General features: G+C 37.2%; 3 protein-coding genes across 3 annotated transcripts; 1 reads left to right on the top strand and 2 right to left on the bottom strand.

Moving 5' to 3' along the window:
* Positions 1-1,882: 1,882 nt before the first annotated feature.
* On the top strand, positions 1,883-8,959 carry tex2l (testis expressed 2, like). The gene is given in 14 exon segments (XM_060887932.1): positions 1,883-3,241; positions 3,676-3,876; positions 3,993-4,254; positions 4,384-4,454; positions 4,457-4,577; positions 4,717-4,859; positions 4,913-4,986; positions 7,170-7,263; positions 7,266-7,297; positions 7,674-7,771; positions 8,008-8,143; positions 8,231-8,345; positions 8,817-8,877; positions 8,880-8,959. Coding segments are annotated over 14 exon segments (2,724 nt in total). The 5' UTR covers positions 1,883-2,005.
* Positions 8,960-9,516: 557 nt separating this feature from the next.
* On the bottom strand, positions 9,517-12,315 carry rnf151 (ring finger protein 151). Its single transcript, XM_060887944.1, has 4 exons — positions 12,245-12,315; positions 10,297-10,442; positions 10,102-10,198; positions 9,517-10,017 (listed from the first exon to the last, which is right to left on the bottom strand). Exons 1-4 carry the CDS (start codon positions 12,254-12,256, stop codon positions 9,517-9,519), a joined length of 756 nt encoding a protein of 251 aa, XP_060743927.1. The 5' UTR covers positions 12,257-12,315.
* A 1,815-nt stretch (positions 12,316-14,130) lies between these two features.
* noxo1b (NADPH oxidase organizer 1b) lies at positions 14,131-18,274 on the bottom strand. The gene is made up of 8 exons (XM_060860299.1): positions 18,117-18,274; positions 17,941-18,021; positions 16,724-16,796; positions 16,434-16,617; positions 15,565-15,764; positions 15,354-15,470; positions 15,139-15,256; positions 14,131-14,796 (listed from the first exon to the last, which is right to left on the bottom strand). Exons 1-8 carry the CDS (start codon positions 18,180-18,182, stop codon positions 14,241-14,243), a joined length of 1,395 nt encoding a protein of 464 aa, XP_060716282.1. The 5' UTR covers positions 18,183-18,274; the 3' UTR covers positions 14,131-14,240.
* Between the last annotated feature and the right edge of the window lie 439 nt (positions 18,275-18,713).

Here is an 18,713-nt window from a genome sequence, read left to right on the forward strand (position 1 = left end):
TCTGATTAATTAATCACCCTCCCATGTTTCTCTTGAGTTTCCTAAGGCGCAAGTGAGATTTTATTCAAAACCAGATTATATTTTTGGCTAAAACAAAAATGTACATTGTCTGATCTCCACCAAATTTGTGCTGTGTGTTAATGGGGTCAAGTATAACATTGTGGTTTAATTCACTTCCTCCTGTCAGGCTGAAATTCTGAGATGTCATTTAATATACTGTATTATTCTGGAAGTCACTTATCAAATAAAATTATAATCAAAATTAATTTTTGCTCTGCTTACTCGCAGGATATTTTATATCTGTTACGGCTCAATACAGTGTGAGTACCAATCAGGACCTATTATCTGATTGGATAGAGTGGTGGGAAACACTGGACAGGGAGCTGTTATAGTCTGCTCAATAGTCTGGAGCAGACAATGCAGTAATAACAATAATAAATACTGGAAAGATGGCAAGTGCAGGACTCAAATTGAGGAGGTCATGCATAACAATCCAAGACCCAACATACTACCCACTATGCTATCAACAAAAGGAGGTAACTTTGTGTCAACTAGGTAACTTTCAATTCTATGATTCACTTATTTTATTTATTTTGACCACAATACTTCATGATCAGTGCCCCAAATTCTGTGCAGTGTGTTGTAAGAGTGATTATGTTGAGACTGCATTACTTAATCTGGATTAAAGATATAAGTAACCATGCATTTCATAATCACCTGCTGTTCGCCAAATCACATCAGGGCAGAAGCAGAAATGAAGAGATGATTATCTTCACGACTTCACAATATCATAGTTTCTAAAGAACTCAAATATGGTTAAATCTAGGTTTTCGATGATGTGGTCGTCTGTGTTAAAATGCCGAAGGCATGCAGGGAGAAGGCACCTAGAGTGGAACCAAGCTCTGAGCTGTAGGTAAAGAACATCCACAACTGGGTAAGCGTCTTTCTTTTGATTTATTGATCAGATGGAATTTTGAACTTTCTGTTAAAAATAAATATTCACACCTCAACTGGGTTTGACTGCTTCCATGTTTATAGTAATTATGACATATGATCTATGATTTTGAGTTTTCTTCGATTAATCATAATTAGCAATTAAGACGATAGAAATGCCGCATTTAGCCATGTATTTATGCATGAAAAAAGCAGCATCTAAAAACATTTGAATAAAGTTGCTGAAATAACCACTTCTTCAATTCTTTATACTTTTCTCCTAATAAATTTGAAGTAAACAGCTGACCAAAACAGATGACATAGGAATTGCTTTCTAACAATTATTAATACTTCAGATATCAATAATTTTATTGAACAAAAGTAGCATTCAGCTGTAACTGTAGTGTTTTTATGATCCTTAACAATTACATTTGTAATCAATGGCATTTGCTAGTCTGTCTCTAATTTTGCTTATGGATATGTTTTTATACAAAGGAGTCATTGCTTTAATGTTTGCTAATGCTTTCAAATGATTATTTAATGCAGCATAGAAATGCTTTAGGAAATATGATATAGGTGTGTGTTCCCCATTTGCCCCTTATTCCATCTTTTGTAGGTACACGTAATGTTTTGAGGCAGTTGAGATGCTGAATTTGTCACTGAACTTACAACAACTGCACAACTAGTCTTCAGCTAGCTTCAACGGAATGATTTTATTGCATGTTTGCCTTCTAGTCACTTCCCGATAGTTATGTTCACAGTTTGGTATGTTCACAGTACCAAACAATTGCCACTCATCATTACATTATACAGTTTTTAGCAGCAGACAGGTAACTTATAACAGAAAAAGATCCATTCAATGCTTTATATAAAAAAAAAATAGAATGGAAAGTAATAACCTGGTGTCATCTTAAACAGTGCTTTATCTTAAAAATAAAATATGCTGCTGGGTAGTAAATAGAATGCTATGAAATGATAATGCCATATTTTTAAGGTAAAGCAGCTGACAGTTTGTTTTTTCTTTTCTGATGTATTGAAGGTGATTTTTGTGTGGCACATAGAGATAAGAAGCATGGCAGGAAATAAAATTGAAGACCCAACTCTGCCGACTGAGCAGCATGACCCTGGTAGGATTGGCATCATCATCCAGCTAATAGGCACAAAAGGTGAATGGGACAGTCTCAAAGATGGTGATCTTACAGTCAAACTTGACAGGAATAACCAGAATTTCCTCCAGCCCAAGCCATCCTCCAATGAAATGCAGACAGAAAAAGACAAAGACTGGATTGTCCACTCTCCAGTGTTTCATGTTCCTGTGTCCCCATCTTCACCAGGCTCCCTTGGGGACTGCTCATCCTCCAGGCTGGGTTTCCTTTCCCCCTCTCATCAGCCTCTGGCTAGCCTGGTAAAGTCTCTTTCCACAGAGCTGGAATTAAAATGCACTTCATCACTCAAGCCCAGACCTTTCATCAGCTTGGTGAAGTCCATCTCCACTGAGCTTTCTCGCTGCAATCCTGAGGTGTCCCAATCCAAGTCAGACTCTAAGCTCAACCTGAACCTGTGGACCCAGCTCACACAATCTAAAGGCCATATTGGAGCCTCTCACACTGCCCCACCATCCCCTGTTGATCTTTCACCAACTGATGCTAAAACAAGCTTTTTTAAAGTGGAGCTAGAAGACACTTGTCGTAAGCTTACTGAGGCCATGCACGAGCCTCTCAGTGTGTTCAGTAAGATCATGCGTGAGGACAGCACGGGCAAGCTTAAGCACCAAAAGAGCACAGGCTCCATTGATACTTTCTACTCTAAAGGGTCTGGAAGTTCAAGTGGTGAACTTTCAGAAACTGAGAGTCCTAGGACAAGCTATAAATTAGAATGTGGGGGACTTGCCATGTCTAGTCAGCCTGTGAGGCTCAATAGGAAATGCATTCACTGCAGAAAATACCATTTCCATGGTAAACTCAACAAATTGGGAGCTGAAGAGCCCACTGAGATCTGCAAACATGAAGATGGTATAAATTTGACAAATAAAAGTGATCTGGCAGTCAAGCATGCATCGGACCAGCCCTGTTCCCAAGTCCCAGGGATGGGTCTCAGCTGTGTTGCTGTTTTATCATACTGCTTTTTCATCTTGCCTGTGTCCTCTTATTGGTCTGGAATGATTGTTGGCTTGGCATTTGGCTTCATGCTGGGGCTCCTCCTTATTCAATTAGAATTGACCAGACATCACTATTCTCTTCACTCAGATAGGTTTATTCAGAACACACATGACTGTATTCATGGTGAGAGCAAAATCAACACACTTAAGGTAATCTTTTAAAATGCATGTTCCTTTTAATTTGGTACTAATGTTGTAGTACAAATAAAGTGTGTACAACGTAATTTATCAATTACGTTGGGTTCTTTGGATGGTTATTGGTGTGTTTATCACATTCTTGGAATCAGACCTCTGACAAGGAAAGCCCAATGTTTCACTTTGTCCAAGGAGACAAAAGTTTAGATTTAACCCTGTATATTAAATTAAATTGCCATCATTTTAACATGTCTGCCTTTATTGATAGAATTGTTTTGAAGTCTGGCTGTCACCAAATCTGCTTAACCTATTTTTATTAAACAATAATTTATAAACATATTGAGGTATCTGAAACAATGTAGGGAATTCAACAATAGTAACATCATAACACCAATTTTTATATTTTTTTTTTAGATAAAAGAGGGACGAAAATTTGTTTTGCATTGCAGGGCTGGATTAAGGAGATGTATTCCTATGATCCAGAAACATACCACCCTTCTCTTATGCACTCTGTGTATGCGACACTGGAGGGGCCATGTATTCAGTTAGACTATCCCTGCAGCAACAATCCCCAGTGGGCCACCTTTAATGAGCTATGTTATGATCAAAGCTTCACCCACTCTCGTAGGTTTCGCCTGGACGGCAGCAAGGTCTGTGCTACACATTGAACTCAATACTACTACAGCATTGTTTCTTATTGTGTCTCTTGTTTGATTTGCACATTGTTTTACACACAAAAACATGAAGAAGGTTCTTTTTGCAATAGGTATTCCTGTTGCCCCCTACCCTGGCACAGAAGAGACTGTGGAACAGAAAGTATCCCATATGCATTACTGCAGCAAGTTCAGAGGAAATAACAGAGGATCAACAGGATGCACATTTTAATGAGAAATCATTCCTTTCACTATCTAAAGCCAATCACAGCAGCACACTCTACCTCTTTGCCAGAACAGGCAGGGAGAAAGAGCAGTGGTTCCATCAACTTCGTGCAGCATCCTTGTGCAGAAATGATGGCCAGAATCAACCTGGTAAGTGTCTGTTGTGCTTCAAGTTATAAAACAAAATAAATGAATTATATATTTTGTTCAAATGCCTGATACAATCCTGTTAATAACAATTATAATAATAGTAATAATAGTAATTTTTCCCACAAATAGATATCCCTGTATCACAAGAGGTTAAATCTTCTACATAAGTGCAGGTTTCTGGAAGCACTGAAAAGATCTCATCTACAGTATGTCTAGCTATGACTACACCACCTACATGACTGATCTAATCTCTTCAGTTCAAGGAAGATCTTCACTTTGCTTCTGCCATAACAGCAGGCAAAGCAGTTCTACTGAAAAAGATCCTCTTAAAGCATTCATTTTTTCGTGCTTATCTTTTTGAGCAGTAAAAGTGTGAATGAATGTGTCTGTCCTTTCATGAACTGGCATTAAAATTTTCTTTCTTTCTTTTTGTTTTCATTTCTCATTATGTTTGCTTTATTTAGAATGCATGTCATCACGGCGAAGGAATGCAGCCTGTCTGGGTTAATGCCCTGATTGGTTGTATCTTCTAAGATTTTCTCTGTGAGAAGCAAGTGTCTGATCAAGTTGCCTACAATATTCAGTGCAAGCTGAGCAAAATAAGAGTAAGCCACAAATATCACCAAAAAAACAGCTGATTCACATCAAAATAAATCAGTACAATGTATATTATGAATATTCTTGCATGCCCCAGATCACAGGCTTGTTCCAGCCCCAGGTCAATGCCTGAGGTGTGTAACCAAGCCTCACTTTATGTAGTGAAAATTCAACACAGCTGTTAAAGTTTACTCATTTAGTGATAAAACCACACAGACCACATGACAAGCAAATGGGTTTAAGAATCCATCAGAAATGACATTATCACATCTTATAAAACACATAAGGGGCATATTTCTTAAGAGCTGCTGCCGCTGGAGCTGTTGCACGTGATGGGTTCTTTGCCATGAGGTGCCATGTTGAACTTCCAGTGACCAGTAGTAGCGAGTGAGAGAAATAACACCAAATTTAACACAACTGCTCCCCATTTACACCTGAGACCTTATAATACTAACAAGTCACATGACACTGGGGAGAGAAAATGGCTAATTGGGCCCAATTTGGACATTTTCACTTAGGGGTGTACTCACTTTTGTTGGCAGCGGTATAGACATTAATGGCTTTGTGTTGAGTTAATTTGATGGGACAGCAAATTTACACTGTTATACATGCTGTACACTCACTACTTTACATTGTAGCACAGTGTCATTTCTTCAGTGTTGTCACATAAAAAGGTCTAATAAAATATTTACAAAAATGTGAGGGGTGTACTCACTTTGGTGAGATACTGTATGTTACCCAGAACCCTCTTATTGTTTACAGTCCTCTTATTTTGCATAAATGCTCAATTACAGAATGTATACTAGTCAGAACTATTTTGTATATCTGTCCTCCAGTATGGGGGGCATGGTGGCTTAGTGCTTAGCACGTTCACCTCACACCTCCAGGGTCGGGGTTCAATTCCCGCCTCCACCTTGCATGTTCTCCCCGTGCCACGGGGGTTTCCCCCGGGTACTCCGGTTTCCTCCCCTGGTCCAAAGACATGCATGGAAGATTGATTGGCATCTCTGGAAAATTGTACCTAGTGTGTGTGTGTGTGTGTGCCCTGCGATGGGTTGGCACTCCGTCCAGGGTGTATCCTGCCTTGATGCCCAATGATGCCTGAGATAAGCACAGGCTCCCTGTGACCTGAGTTCGGATAAGCGGTAGAAAATGAATGAATGAATGAATGAATGTCCTCCAGTGTTTTGTATTGTCTGTTTTTTGTCTCACACTGTTTGCACTAGGTTTCACACGAGGCACTTTATGTGACTAGGACAACTTACTTTAAGTGATTTGCGCTGTATTGTTTTATGTAGCACTTTGTTTTTATGTAGTAGCATAGACCTGGAGAAACATTGTTTCATTTCACTATGTACTGCATCAGCTATAACGTATATGGTTGAAGTGACAATAAAAGCTTCTTGATTTAAAGTGACTCGAGTTGGAGTTGGTCACCCCGATAGGTCAAAAAAAGTGTGTAATGTGTATTTGTACCTGTGTAGTGCTCCAGATATCCATTTCTGTATTTAGATTTACTATAAACATAAACATAAACATTGTGTGTCTTCAATTAAATATAATCCCTGTAAATACTGGAAAAAACTCCAGCAATGTCAACAGGGACTGTGACTCCTAGCTCTGCCATTTCCCTGTAATATTTTTAATAAGTTTATTTGGTTCTATTTCCCAAAATATACACAAACTAGTAGGCTAATGGTAACCCTGACCAGGCATTTACTAAGGATGAATGTTTGTGTATGATGTGCATTCATGTTTCCTGCTTTGAACTCCCCCAAATTTGGTGATCAGGTGTTTATAAACTTTGTGTGATTTGTGTTTATGCATATCAGCGTTAAAGACAATCTCTGTTTGAAGATGTCCAGATCTGTTCTCTGAGAAAGAGACTAGAATATTCTCTGTGAAAGAGAATGGCCTGTAAGACTATCTGTGTGTCTGACTTTTGCTGCTCCCTGCCTGATTATCTGCAGTTGTTATGTAATTCTTTGCATCACAGTCCTGCTGCTCTAATCACATTTCATCCCTCTTACAGATCATTATCATGCGATTTGGGCCTCATAATCTGCTGTAATAGTTTGTCATTTGTATTCTGTGTGATCCGAATCCTTTAATGCTCTCCACCAAGACCCTGATTATGACCCATTTAATTGTATTTTTTTATTTATCCATGATGTATGGATTGTTTTGGGGGGAAAAATATAGTATATATTTAATATAAAAAATATAACTATAAATAAATATAGTTGTTTTTCTGCTGTTGTTTTGTATATACAAACAAATAATTCAAGCCCTTAAAATCCCATATTGTTGTTTGTGGCTCTGTGGCTCCAGTTGAATATTGAGTATACAGGAGCCCTGCATATGAGATTAGAGACAAAAATTAACCTGTCAAAACTGGGCAAAGACCTAAAGTAGTCCTGAAAGTGATGCAGACCTACCATGTAAGGTTAGTTTGTGCTGAACACCTTTAATGATGCAGTTTGTTATATTATCCATTCATGTTATTCATATAATTTCAAATATTCCTTAAAGCAACTATACAATGTTCTATACAATGGATCTCTGGGTTCTTGATTTCAGGATATAGTTTATATTTTTTAAATAGTTTTTTCTGACCCAGAAATTACCTAGTCAAAACTAAAAATACTTTCTCAGTGCTGTTCTTTCCACATGGGAAATGAAGGCTTGTTGAATACAGTACAATGTATTTGCAGTTTGTCTAGCAGATAGCAGAGAGTTTTTAAGATGAAGAACTGCTATTTTTTTTTTTACCTATAATCACTTAATAATAATAGAAAATATTACTGTCTGGTTGTCTGGAGCAATCTTGCTGTACTGGCTGACATTGATGAGGTATCCTGTGCAGGCTCACCGACCACCGAGCCTCAGAAAACTCCGGTAGAGAAGGACACTAGTTCTGGTGCTGAGAAATGACTGATACATCCAAAAATATTCTTTAATACACGGCAGTTAGCTTTTTACATTGTGATGCATAGATTATATCTTTAAACTGCTTTCAAATCTAGATTTAGTCTAGATCAGTGTCAAAGCTGTCTTTAATCTTCTTTGCCTAATGCTTAATACCGTCCAGCTGTCGAACATCTCTTACTTCTCCTCTTTCCAGCAGTTTATCTAGAGGCAGGAGTGGATTTTGAGACTTGTCGACAAAATTGATAAATCCATATACAACAAATATATCAAACACGCATCTGCTGCTCACTGTTGAGATTAAAGAACTTTCTGGAGAACTTGTCAATATTCCACCTCCCCCTATGGAGAGAATATGGTACAGTCCACGCTCACAAACACTTCTTTTACATTACATTACATTCTTTGGTAATCTTAATAATCTGATTAAATGTTTAATGGAATATCTTTTTTTCTATGTGCCTCCAAAGCTTGACATGCAAGTTCATCCCAAACGGGGGGAATGGGAATTGACTTTCTGTCATGTCACTGAATGGATTGAGAAAAAACTTGAAGATGAGTTTCAGGTTAAACATTTACTATATTCTGTTTTTTTGTATATCATGTATTTACAGTGGGGGGCACGCTGGCTTAGTCGTTAGCACGTTTGCCTCACACATCCAGGGTCGGGGTTCGAGTCCCGTCTCCGCCTTGTGTGTGTGGAGTTTGCATGTTCTCCCCGTGCCTCAGGGGTTTCCTCCGGGGACTCCGGTTTCCTCCCCCGGTCCAAAGACATGCATGGTAGGTTCATTGGCATCTCTGGAAAATTGTCCCTAGTGTGTGATTGCGTGAGTGAATGAGTGTGTGTGTGTGTGTGCCCTGTGATGGGTTGACACTCCGTCCAGGGTGTATTCTGCCTTGATGCCCAATGACGCCTGAGATATGCACAGGCTCCCCGTGACCCGAGGTAGTTCGGATAAGCAGTAGAAGATGAATGAATGAATGAATGAATGAATGAATGAATTTACAGTTTTTAATATCTTGCGCACACTTTACAGAAAGTGTTTGTGTTTCCAAACATGGATGATATTTTTTCCCCAATAATGCACTCAGCCTTCGAGAGCCAACCAGAACTTCACACTCTTCTGCTCTGGGCTCTAGTGAGACCTGGATCCTGAACCATGCTTTACCTTCAGAATAGTGCCTCTTTGTGGCCATCTTTGAACCATTTTTTTACCACTGTGCATTTGGTATTTGGTTTATTCAGTAATAAAAATAAAATACAGTATAAAAGCAATAGTGCAGAATTAAATATGTTTATATTCTGTTGTAACTCACTGCAAGCAGAACATGGGTTCACTGTTTAATGTGCTTCCCATATGCACTCATATGTTTTTGGTTTTAATAAATGTGAAGACCGCACTATAAAATAAATTGATTATATGAAATGACATTATTATGTATGTACATTTGGTATGCTTATTTACTGCTATTTAGATTTGAAAAACTCTAGTTTTCTAGTTTCTCAGTTTTCCTCCCATTCGGTCATGCTCAACACAATATACCTAGTTTCTGTTGACGTAACATTCTTCAATACATATTAGTGTAGCAGTATTGCATGGTATATGCAACCCAACTGTTAGAGTTTACTCATATAGTGATAAAACCACACAGACCACATGACAAGCAATTGGGTTTAAGAATCCATCAGAACTTACACATTATCACATCTTATAAAACACATAATGGGCATATTTCTTAAGAGTTGCTGCTGCTGGAGCTGTTGCATGTGATGGGCCTTTGGCTGTCTCTGAAGCTTCTTCTTGTGCTGGTTCCCTCAGCAGGACTTTCCTCCTCCTCTCCTTCTTCCAGGTTCTCTCTGAGCTCCAGGCTTTCGCAGATCAGGCTGATCTGTTGAGTCATGTTGGCCATGCGGCTTTGCATGCGTTGCATTTTCCTGCGCAGTGCAGAAGCAATGGTTCGCTGTGTCTGTCGCTGGGCCTCATAGTGCTCCTGCAGCTCTCTGTAGCAGTTGTGCTCGGCTTGTGTAGTACGGTTCAGGAGCGTGCCACAACCCATCGGGCACAGCTGCTTCCAGTAGCTGCAGACCTGAGCATGTGCCTGGGCTTCTTTTCTCAGTGTCCTAGTTCCACAGCCCTGTTGTGGGCACAGCAGCCACTCGAATGGGCATGTGGAGCTGTGGAGGTACTGCTCTGAGAGGGGGAAGGTGGCTGTGCAACCCTGCTGCTCGTTTCGGCACTGAGAATAATAACATGTGATCAAAAATTTTGGCTGAGATTATCATTATACTTTTCCCATCATTCAGAGCAAGGTTTTTCTTACCTTGATTGGTAAACGGCCAATGGATTTACTGAGCTTGAACATAATAAATATAAGGCGCTGGCTGACAGGCTTCCTGCAGCATGGACATGTTTCCTGTCTAGATTGATTTGGTACAAAATTTTAGCATATTCACATGGAAACATGAATATTGGTCTGAATCATCTCAACTGCAAATTACATTTATATTATTCATACCTCCGCATCCACAGCAAAATGCACTTCTTGCAAAAGACATGGTTACATGCCACACGCACAGGGCAGCGTAGAACCCCTTTGCATATGATACAGATAAGGTCATGGTCTGGGGGGTCTACAAAAAGCTCCACTTCATAGCCACCACTCTGATATGAAACATAACCAGCCAAACACTGTTAGTTGGAGTGTGACTTAAAATCATGGAAAGGGTTTAATCTGAGTTCTATTCATTCTAGAAAAACTAAACCAATATAATCAATTCTAAATCTTATTGAAAATTTATTTAGATTTAATTTTAACATTTGACATTGTCACACATATATATATATATATATATATATATATATATATATATATATATATATATATATATATATATATATATATATATATATATATTTATAACTTTATCCCTATATATACATAATACAGTGATAACCTGCAATGGATTTTATACACTATATATATACAATAATATATAATATATTTATATATTATATATATTACTATACAATAATATGGGATTTTGAAGGCTTGAATTATTTGTTTGAAAGAACAGCAAATAAAAACCTATATTTTTTATAGTTATATTTTTATATTAAACTTTATCCCTAATGAGCATGCCAAACAACATTAGTAACCCTACTTGTACTTCTAACAAAATCTTGAATAATCTTTAAATGCAAAACACAGTAAACAAGCACATCCGGACTCACCATATTTCACTGTGTTAAAGATTTACAGCTGTTAGTGAAATGATACATCCTAAACAGTTCTGTGTTTCATCAAGTCCAAGCAGATGCTTCCATCCAACAAAACACAGCTTAACCATGCCATCTGAGACCATCTGACACCTAATGATTCAGATGATTCTATTTTCTTTTTCTTTTACTTTCTAGCACAGGGTATTATAAATATCAGGTGCTAACCACACTTGTCGAGAAGCAACGGAGGCCTATTTTAGTACCATCCAGGTTTTACTTAGTACCATCCAGGTTTTACCTTTTACAAAAGCAGAGCTGTGGAATCTACTGAGCTTTCAATGGCTTGTGTGCTCCAAATGACTACAAACTCTATTCTCTTGACACTGTTGTCTCTGAATGGCCAGTGGAACACAGTGGTGTTTTCTGCAGGTTGACTCATGTGGATATGCCGTATAATAGTAACCTCTTTCATATTCTTGCTATTTAATAAAATATTGCCAAGGTTATTCTACAGCATTAACATAGTTTCTGTATATTGTTCCTTATCAAGGATGAAACATAATTATTTGTTAGTGGAATATACTATACCTTCTATTTTATTGACTTGGTTTTATATTGGATTTTATATCAGTCATCATGGATCTTTGTTTGCCTAATTTTAAGGCAAGATAGTGTTTACTAGGAACATCCACTTTTACCTGTTTTAATAAAGACAAAGGTGTTGTTTGAGGCAGGCAGGATTGTTTAGCCTGTAGATTTTTCCAGATGTTTGGACAGCAGATGGCGATGTAACATTGTTCCTATCTATTTTGGATCCCATCAAATACATTGAACCATACACATTAGACAACACATGCAGTAATTTTGTTGATTTTAGGACATAGTTTTAATGATTTATTGCAGTTTCATTCCATTCATTACATTAATTATAAAAAGTAAAAACAGACCCAACATTCTTTATCTATAGATGGCAAACTGGCAGTTGTTCATTTAAAGTTATTATTTTCAGGGTTCTCAAGGTTATTAAATGGTTTCCTGTTTAAGAATAGAGGAAGAAACCATAATATTGCACACAAAGTAAGTGCACGAAGAAATGGCTTTTATTGTTTGACTTGCTTTATATAATGCAAATGCCCTTAATTCAGAGCAACTTACATAAGTGCATTGAAAAAAAAAAAGAGAACTAAAATGCTTTATAAATATGTCAGTCTTTTGTCATTGATTTAAGACAGCTAATGACTCACCTGTTCAGACATCTAGGGCGAGCCCATTCCACCATCTAGGAGCCAGAACAGAGAAGAGCCTTCATTGTAACTTGAGAGATGGTACAGTATGTCTGGCCAAACAATGTTAAAGTATTAGAGAGAATGTTCTCAATTTTATCTTTGTAGGAAATCATCAGTGTATTAAATCTGATCCACACGGGTACTCAAAGCCAGTAAAGGGAGAGTAGCAATAGGGTGGTATGTGAGAACTTGGAAAGGTTGAAGACAAGTCATACACTTGCATTCTGGATCAGTTGCAGAAGTTGGATTGCGTGCAGAAGCAGACGGGTAGTTAAGCATGTGACAAGGCTTTTTTGGCAGTGTTAAGGTTTATTACTGAAGCAAACTGTTAATATCCTACCTCCTGTACATGAAATAATTCACATTTAATGTATTTTCTTTTGGACCGTATGATCCTTATCAGTGGACAACTAATATTATATGCACTTAACATAAAACAATAAATTAAAAACAGATTTTAAAATAAGATCAAAACATACACACAGTAACAAGGAAAGCAGTATATGTACTATACACTGTCTATTACTGGAGCTCAATATTCATATGTGTAGGTGGAAGAGAATGTATTTTTTTGTCTCCTTTCATCAACCAACAGCAACTATTAAAGAACTGACACAAAAGATGACGACTGCTGAAAGACAAAACACTTTTATTTTGCATCCATATTATATTGTAGAATGAATGTCATAGCTGCACTTATATATTTAGCTGAGCTTCTTAAAAGTTCGGAAATATTTAATTCAATTCCAACATAATCCCATACTGTGGAACTAATGTAGTATTTTGGTCTTGCTTCACCCATTTAACTGTTGCTAACCTAAAGATTGTATAAAATGTAAATACATTTGCATACGATACTTCAATATCTGAAATGTAGACTGGATATATACATTTAGTCACTTACAATATACAAATATCTTCATAGGTGGACTGTGAATCATTTATTTACTTAGACAAACCTACATATTTGGTTGCCACACTAGAATAATCAATGTTTTTACAAGTGAAATGACATGACACACAAACCTTAAATAGAGGTCAAACAGAGGCTGACATACAAGGAACAGAACAATGAAAATCAGATCCATTTCCTTGCATAGGTAATAGAATTTACAAAGACAACTAGTACTCCAGGAAATCGTGCCTTGTTTATACCATTTCTTATAAGGTATACAGATGATTGTTTAAGCTGATGGTGAAGTCATGTATTCAGAGAGATATAACGAGTTACAGATTCCTTTGTATGATAACTTTTGTTACAGAGGAACCTAAGAAGCTTTAAAACTCTTTACGAATTACCGAATACCAAATGAGCAAGCCATAGATGAAAGTGGCAAGGAAAATACATGAGAAAATACTTTGAGATGAACTATACTCAAAAAAAGGAACCACAGCACCCATTCTATTCTGAGTGGTCTAAAATATGTTAGAATGTAAACAATTACAGTATACAGTAGAACACAGGCATAAGGCTTTTTTTTTCATTTAGACAAGAGCCAATGTAACATGATTTGATATGGATTACAAACCCTTATGGAAGACACAGTACAGCTTACAGGAAGAATATAGAATTTTTTAAAATTAATTACCAGCCTGCTTTCTGTCTGACACCTTGACAGCCTTATTGTACGACATGGCGTGTGACCGAAAAAAGGAAAGGCAAACATATTATTATTAAACCTATCTTAAGAATAGAACCTGTCTTACCAGTGGAAGTAATTAAATGGTGTTTTCATACTATGTTAGTATTTAAGCAACCATTAATTTCCCTTTAGAAATGAATGGTTAAAAAGGACATTCGAGGGATAGCATATAATCAGCTAGAGGAAATACAACAGACATGATGGTATTCAAACATATTTACTGTACAAGACAGAAATAATAGTATCATATGTTAGCATGGGATCAGTCCAGAATCACCAAACATTTGTTAAAAAAAACATATGCTATTCTTTCACAGGGCCTTCACAGTCTCAGTTCTATCAAATAGGCGAGCTTGGGTTTCCAGGGCTGATTTTCTGGTGTAAGTGGTACAGCGGGTGAGAATCTCTTGGGTTTGTGGACGAGGTGGCACCTGGGGGTGGTGTTTGGAAGGACTGCTGGTTTCAGAATTGGTAGGGCTTTGGCTCGCCATACTCAGAGCACTGTCAGGACTGTCTGATTCTGTATCTATATCTGACTGTCTTGGGTTCTCTTCCTCTTCATAGCCATTCAGACTCAGGCCCAGTGAAACAGAGGAGCTGGAGCAGAAATCAGTGTCATCGCTTAGGCTGCTACTGCGGCTGTTGGATTTGTCACGTTGGACTGGAGCACTGCAGCCAGGTAGTTCAGAGATCATCTCCATAGATTGGGACTTGCGGAAGTTAGACTTGTTGGTGGGGTGAGACAGCATGGTTGATAAAGTGGACAGGTTTAGGTTGGAGCTGTGCAACATTTTCCGCATGCTAAACAAAGGGTTTGTGTATGGCTGCAGGTATATAGAGGGCACATAACCTTCCTTTCCATTATATCTGTAAAAGCAAAGTAATATCACACAGCCAGAATCACCCACATCATAAAAGAACACTTAAATAAAACCTAAATTCCAATTAAAAAGGGATTTACTGTATATGTAATATTATATTGTATAATATAATTAATAATATCTGTACTACAGTAGCATACATTGTTAGAAAAATGGTTCTCTGTGTACACTTATGGGCGTTTGTAGATCCTTTTAAACTAGAGTGCTCCAAATGAGTTTCCCTACCAGAGGGTTCCAAGATGGAGCCACTACCATAGTGAAGCATTTGTATACAATAAAATATAGCTGATGCTGTACAACATCAGCAAAAACAGTCAGACTGAGTTACCTAACAAGCCACCAGCCATCATCAGACTTCTGAATAACCTTCACCACTGCTCCGATGTACACCGATAGCTCATCCATCATGGTAGAGGTGTAGCTCTTAATAGCACAGTAAAGAGTCACTGGGCACAAAAATTAAGAATTTTAAGATTAAAAGACTTTAACTCAATTTATACATTTTTACTTTTATCTCATCATCTCATCAACCATGTAACCTACTTTGACCACCTTCAATGTCAAACTCATCATCTCCCTCTTCTTCATCCTCACACAACTCCAAATAGGGAGCAGGAAACCAGGCTAAACGCTTCTCTTCATTCTCTACCAGCCACCATCCTGATGATTTCAAATGTAAATATAATCATGGATAACTGCTCAATCAAAAACATAATCCCTCTGTGTCATTGCATAGAAATAGGGCAAGACATACCTGCTTTATCTTTAATGAGAACTTCCAGCTTTTCATCCACTTTTACACTAAATGGTCTGTTTTTAGTGTCTTTGGTCTCATATGGAGCTACACACCGATACAGTTTGGTGATATATGGCTGGGACACGTTCCCAACACTGAAACGCTTACTGCTCAGGTCAACTCTGTTAGGGTTATCTTCTGGTTGAAAAACCATAATGCTGAAAAAAAAAAATCCCGATCAGTATAAAAATGTTTTTTTACCCAGAGTGCTCCTTAGGTCAAAACATTTGTTAACTGCTTTATTATTCTTTCAAAAAAAGATATTTGATATCATTACAAGATAACATTTTAACAATATTTTATCAATAGATAAAAAGAAGAAAAAAGATCAATAAACAAGAAAACTTGAGGTCTGGCCACAGAATCAAGCCTTTAATCATATCCTTGTTCATTCGATAAAGATTTAATTGGTACCAATGTTAAGATCTCCACACAGTAAACAAATTCAAAAGATACTCCCACAGATACTTTTATTTTTGGCCCCCAAAAGTACCATTCCTTGTACCTGGGATAGTACCCTCTATTTATTTTTTGCATCATTTACTAAATATGATTTAAGTGCAAATGTATGTGAATGTTATTGCTGAATGGTTAGTCCAAGTGCTCAAAGATGCAAGAATAGTCCTCATTAATGTGCAATTATGTACTTTATATCATGTTTACAGGTACACTCCAGGTACAAGTGACAAAGAAAGGCACAATTTATTACTTTTTTCCTGAGAGTATATTCCCATCTTCCTAATATATTCCTATACAACTTGTGTTTTAAGAATCCTAACTCATACCGCAAGACAGTTACTATAAAGCTAGAGTAGAAAGTAAGATACCTGTTTTGCACAAACTCTGGAAGCAGCTCTTCTTCGTTGGGAATAAAGAAATGAATGAGATCAGAGGATCGAGAGATATGTGGCTCACAGCACAGCAGCTTTGTGCAGTAGCACTCCAGAGCCTTTACACGCTGCACACACTGAGCTGGAGTCTTCCTCTGGAGGTTCAGCTTCATCAGGAAACCTGGCAGGAAAGTGTTTGGCACCTTCATTAAAAATAAATTTGAATTTTTTCCATCACAAAACGGAAAAAAAGTAAAGCGCTTTGAGCGTTAAGAAGCTGCAGGTACCTCCGAATCTGGGCAGCACTCTGTTTTGCTGGCGAAATGAGTTTTCCATTTGAATTTTCTTCTTTAGTTGCCTCTGTTTTGAAATGAATGGAAATATATAAATACAAACAAACAAACACTGAGCTTTGTTGGAGAGTGGGGTATACAGGAGTAGGCCTTGGTGTACTGTACCACAGAAAAGTAGCAACAGATAGATAGATAGATAGATAGATAGATAGATAGATAGATAGATAGATAGATAGATAGATAGATAGATAGATAGATAGATACTATATTGATGCAATCATATGTATACATGTAGTGCAATTCACAATTTAGTTATATTGTAAATAGACAACTAGACTCTATACACACTGTACAAGTAGACCCAGTGGGACAGGTACAACACAAAATAACTCAGCACTTGTGGTGTGTGAGAGCATGGACTACTGAGTGACAGGTCAACTAGCAGCATTGGGTGTTAAGAAAGTGTTTGTTTATGTTTAATGTGTTTTATCTGCTCTTCCTATATATGAATACCAAGCAACAACAAATCTCTCACACAAATACCTTGGCCCAAACATGTAAAACTGTCAAAAAAATAAGACAAATTCAACAATCTTTAGAATCCCATTATATGGAACGAGCTGAACAAGACTTAAAGATCTAAAAAGACCAGACACTTTATTGATCAAAACTACTAGCGATAAATAAATAAATAAATAAATAAATAAAGCACAGTTTCACTTTAAGCTTTCGCCCAAGTTGAAACTTTTTATAATAAACTGTTTACTACGACTTAATGTGTGAAATATGAAAATAATAATAATAATAATAATAATAATAATAATAATAATAATAATAATAATAATAATAATAATAATAAAACGTAATCTGCATTAGATTGAAAAAAAACAAAAAACAATTTATTTTACTTCAGTATTATACATATAGAAATGATATTTCATATGTAACATTTACATCCTTAATGAGCACTCCAGAAGCAGCATGGAGCATAAACTCCCTGAGACCACATGAAGACGAAACCAGGCTCAGACATCATCCTCATTCTCTACTAACCATGATGAACAGATATTCAATAAAATAACTCCACACAAAATAGATATAAACATGTTGGATCTCTTGATCCTTGTTGTAGAACATTAAGCAACGTGGATCGTTTTACAAAGCACTGAAGTTTCAGTATCTGATTCATTTCTGCATCTTCTGATTCTTACGTGAAGTTGCTTGAAGTCTTGGAGGGACCTGTATACAATCACGTCAGTCTCATCCGACCACATCACAGATGCCACGTACAACTGAAATACAAAACAGATAATAAATGAATTTATAATGTCAGTGCCATGGTTTCTAATCAGTACGTTAGATCCAGTAATCAGTAAAAGAGTCTTACTTTGCTCTTGCCTTTATACATGATGCCGATTATTCGGACGTTCAGAGGATAACGTTGGTCACTCATTGTGGTGTATAAAGCATAAATCCGAGCCCGTTACTGAGTGTGCACACTAGTGACAGCTCTAAAGCACTCTCACATACTCCGGTATTCCTTTCTATTTCTACTCGCTCCTGCACCAGCCAATCACATCACAGTGGGCGGTGCCAACGTGTCATCTCCTCCACGCCCATAGGCCAATTCATTAAACAGAGCTACATATTGACATCAATCACAATGTAACATTTCTACACATACACAATTACTGACTGCAGCTAGGGAAAACTTGTAGAAGGAAGTACATGCCAGGGTAAACTGAATGCAGTAGTCAGTCTTTATAAGACAAAATGACATTTTGTTTATTTATTTATTTATTTATTTATTTATTTTTTTCATATTTTATTTTATTTATTTCCTTTTTCAGAGCACAGTGAAAACAGCACCTTTTAATCACAAGGAAAGCTGTATTACTGATCAAAGACACTTATTTATAAGAGATGTCTGTCTGAAGAAAGCTTGAAACATAATCAACACCTCAAATATAACTCCTTATTCTCT

Source organism: Tachysurus vachellii, chromosome 2 (genome assembly GCF_030014155.1).
Source record: "Tachysurus vachellii isolate PV-2020 chromosome 2, HZAU_Pvac_v1, whole genome shotgun sequence".
NCBI classification, from domain to species: domain Eukaryota; kingdom Metazoa; phylum Chordata; class Actinopteri; order Siluriformes; family Bagridae; genus Tachysurus; species Tachysurus vachellii.